At 48.0% G+C, this 935-nt stretch overlaps 1 protein-coding gene across 1 annotated transcript in view; it reads left to right on the top strand.

Annotated features, from left to right (window-relative positions):
* The first annotated feature begins 368 nt into the window (after window positions 1-368).
* PNP (purine nucleoside phosphorylase) overlaps window positions 369-935 on the top strand; it is an 11,682-nt gene continuing 11,115 nt past the window's right edge. The window contains exon 1 of the mRNA XM_085315269.1: window positions 369-469. Within this exon, the coding sequence (XP_085171395.1) occupies window positions 447-469 (23 nt within the window). The 5' untranslated portion in view covers window positions 369-446. The remainder of the gene's footprint in view (window positions 470-935) is intronic.

The following is a 935-nucleotide window of genomic DNA, read 5'->3' as shown; positions in this document are numbered from 1 at the left end:
TAGGTGTTCGAATGATAAAGGAATAGGTGGCTATAGCTGCTAGCTGGTTCCCAGTTGACGCAACTGTGTGCAAATCTATGCAGATTTGTCAGCTGCTGTGCCATTAGGGACTGCTGAAGTTGCACGTGTGAACTTTCTAGGCTTAATCTGCATTATAATGCGAGCGTGTGTGTGCGCGTGTAAGCTTTCTGCATAGATCAGGAGCATGTGTGTCAGGGGGGTGAGCCCAGAAAAGCAGATGTCCTGAACATGCCCCTCCTACTCCAGGATTAGAGTTGCTCGGAGGAAAGCAGAGAGAAGCTGAAGACACACCTCCCCGACTGGCTGCTAGAGACGGCAGCAGCTTCGGCAGGCTCGATGGGCCTCTGCTTGGTCTTTCTGCCAGGCTGCAAGTAAAGCCTGCAGCTCCATTTCCATCCCCTTCTTTCAGTTAACCAGAGAGGAGGATGGCCTGTGCTGAGGAAGACAGGTAAGAGGCTGTGAAATAGCTTCGATGTCTGTGCATCTGCATCCCCTAAAAAGGGGCTGGACGAATTGTATCACTTTTCCTTGCGGTGTTTTTTCTCTCCTCCTTCCTACTGGGCACTCAATAAATGTCAGGCACAGGATGCTTAGGAGTAAACATCTTATTATTGAAGAGGGATCTGGCCATCTGCCTGTGTCAGGTGCTGGTATTATGAAATATGGCAATGAGCAGGTGACCTTGGGAAAGGTTACAGGCCAGAAGATACAGGCTGTTGAAGAGGCAAATATCGCTGTGTTGTTAAGTGGAGATGGAGATGCATACACGGCAAATACATGTGCCATTATGACCCTCTCCAAAATGTAATGCTTCATCTGTTTATTGGGGTATGTCTGCCTTTTATGGCAGGATTTGCTTTCAACCAGCCTGGATGCGCAGTGAGGGGTTTCTTTCCTCTTTTTTTTTTTTTTTT

Source organism: Rhea americana, unplaced genomic scaffold, assembly GCF_003343005.1.
Source record: "Rhea americana isolate MKP2758 unplaced genomic scaffold, rheAme1 scaffold_425, whole genome shotgun sequence".
Classification (NCBI taxonomy): Eukaryota; Metazoa; Chordata; class Aves; order Rheiformes; family Rheidae; genus Rhea; species Rhea americana.
This window is presented reverse-complemented; position numbering and strand designations above follow the sequence as displayed.